At 41.7% G+C, this 2,774-nt stretch overlaps 1 protein-coding gene across 1 annotated transcript; it reads left to right on the forward strand.

Annotated features, from left to right (window-relative positions):
* The first annotated feature begins 1,312 nt into the window (after positions 1 to 1,312).
* LOC118334050 (E3 ubiquitin-protein ligase RNF103-like) lies at positions 1,313 to 2,201 on the forward strand. The gene has a single exon (XM_035669865.1). It carries the CDS (start codon positions 1,787 to 1,789, stop codon positions 2,069 to 2,071), a length of 285 nt encoding a protein of 94 aa, XP_035525758.1. The 5' UTR covers positions 1,313 to 1,786; the 3' UTR covers positions 2,072 to 2,201.
* Positions 2,202 to 2,774: the final 573 nt, after the last annotated feature.

Consider the following 2,774-nt stretch of genomic DNA (forward strand, 5'->3'; position numbering starts at 1 on the left):
TGACATGTTCCTTCATTACCATGGAGACACAGTGTAGTTAATTTTGAACCCAATCGCAAACACCGTCATGCTGCCCTAAATACCCACTAGACCAGTGGTTCCCAACATTTTTCCTCTTCATATTTTATACAATGCATAACAGGAACAGTAGAAAACAACTGATAATTATTTGAAAAGTGTCCTGAGATAACTTCTGTTATGAATTGGTGCCATACAAATACAATTGAATTGAATTGAATTGAATTAAACTGTACAATGAACACAAAAAGTGCAGTAGGTTTGTGTAAACCCTGAGATTTGGATGATTTTTCAGCATTATAACATTTTTTATCAGAACCTGAAATATCAAATACACTAGGCAAAATACTACATGCAAAAAACTGCATGTTTTTTGTCCAGATGTATGGGATTATCATAAAGTGGGCATGTCTGCATCCCCCAACTCCTTTGGGTGAAAGTAGTGCCTTTATTTTGACTTGTAGTAAATGCAAATTCTGAAGTCTTTGGGGATTTTAATACCATAAAACAAGAATTTATCTCCACTTCCTACGTTACATTATGCTGCTTACAAGGTTCATTATTAGAAGGTAGGTTAGCTCAGTTTATGTGAATTATTAAAGTTAAAACACCCTCTGCTGCAGACTGTCAAAACAAACTCCATTTGTAAAGCAGGTGTTTCATGGTAGGGCCTTATTTTTTCACAATAAAAGCTTTATTTACATCATCACTAAGACTCTTTACTGATTCACTTAAATCTACAGTTACAATCGGCACACATGTCATTTACTCAGTAAAATCATTAACTAACCTGTGATGAAGTGTTTGCCACAGGCTGACGCATACTGACTGTCTGGTTCCCGCAGTTAAACATTTTTATCCTCTTTGCGGATTGCCTGAAGACAGATATTTTCTTTTACTGTCCCTCCTTGATTAGGAAAGGAAATAAAATTGTGAACTGGCTTTTTTTATTTTTTGCATCAGGAAGGGTGACAATGGGCACAATTACAGCGCTTGCTCCACCTAAAAAGAGGCGTGGTAATTTTGAAGACAAGAAAGTGACATATGGCAGCTTTCATTCATGGTTGTGATGGTCAATCAGATTTCAGTGCCAGTGACACCCCCACCCCACCCCGCTGGAAACCCCTGTATAAACTGTCTTTTAAATTGAATGATGTATTGTTCTAGTTTTATTGTTTTTTTAGTCTGGGTTTTTTCTTTTTAGTTTTCCTTCCTTTGTACTGCTTGTGAGTCAGAAATAAAGACTGAGTTGAATTAAAACTGTTCAAGACTTTTATTTTGTAGCTTGTTTACATGGGCGAGGTGGAGCCGGATGTGACGTCATCTCCTCTGTGTACACCAGCTGATCGCAGCAGGAGCAGGACCGTCATTATTATCGTTATTTGTAGAGAATATCTGGGAGCGCTCAGGGTCTGGCTCTCTCTCTGCGCTCGCGTTCAGCGGGAAACAGCAGCGCGTGCAGCTGACACCGAGCCTCGCGAGGCCTGTTTGTTTTTGTTCATACATCACCAAGGCCTACCTGCGATGCTAAGCTAATTAGATAGCACGATTCATGGAAGTGAACCGCTGATAAACGAAGCGAACGGCCAGGGAATATCTTCCCAGCCGCCCTCGAGCTAACGATGGATGTGTGATGAACGTACAGATATCGATTATTGAGCTAATATCGGTCGTCAATGGCTAGAGAGTGATCGGAAGGTGGCCACAGACAGCCTCTGAAAGACGAACACAGGTACCTGGTGGCAGCAGCGCTCTCGTCTAGCAGAAGATGTGGCTCAAACTGTTCTTTCTGCTGCTGTATTTCATGGTGCTGTTCACGCTGGCGAGGATCTTTGAGGCAGTGGTCTGGTATGAGACCGGAATGTTCGCCACCCAGCTGGTGGACCCAGTTACGCTCAGTTATAAGAAGTTGAAGACCATCCTGGAGTGTCGGGGGCTGGGGTACTCCGGACTGGCTGAAAAGAAGGATGTGAGCGAGCTGGTAGAGAGATCAGGTAAAGGTCAGGGCTGGGGGTGTTTGCACCGTAATCATCTGCACATCAGCACACAGTGATGAGTCATGGTTCAGTCAATAGGAGCAAACACTGATACTTAATGGTGGGCCACTGCTCATAGTCCTTAAAGGTCTCTACAGAAACCTCAGATATATGTTTGGGGTCACTGGGGTCAAACCGTGTCCTAATAACATGATGAATTAGGAAAACATGTTTGTTTGGCACAGACTCCCAAACATTTCACATCATAGATAGATAGATATATACTTTATTAATCCCCTATTGGAGGAATATTTAGAAAAGAAAAAGAGAGTAAAGAAAATGAAAAGAAGGTGTATGGGCCTTATCCATTGTGATCCAATCTTGTTAACCCATTTAAGCATGATATCCTTCACTTCCACGTTTGAAGATAAAGTTCCACCTTATTAAGTAACCTGAATGATACATTTTCTAATGCAGCTAGTTTACCAAGCTGGATGTACCACAGATATACGATATAGGCGTGGAGGAGGCTTTCCAATTCATAACAATGAGGGCCCAGTCTGCCTCAGATCTATGGTAAATGACCTTGTTAGTCTTCCGACCACTCAAAGCGCTTTTACACTACGTGCCACTTTCACCCTTTCACACACATTCACACAGCGATGGCAAAGAACAGAAACTAACAAGGATACATTCACACACCGATGCTATGCATCAGGAGCAATTTGGGGTTTAGTATCTTGCTCAAGGATACTTCGACACGTGACACACACATGAAGT

The sequence above is a fragment of the Morone saxatilis genome, unplaced genomic scaffold (assembly GCF_004916995.1).
Source record: "Morone saxatilis isolate NCDOM2014 unplaced genomic scaffold, NCSU_SB_2.0 Contig22, whole genome shotgun sequence".
NCBI classification, from domain to species: Eukaryota; Metazoa; Chordata; class Actinopteri; family Moronidae; genus Morone; species Morone saxatilis.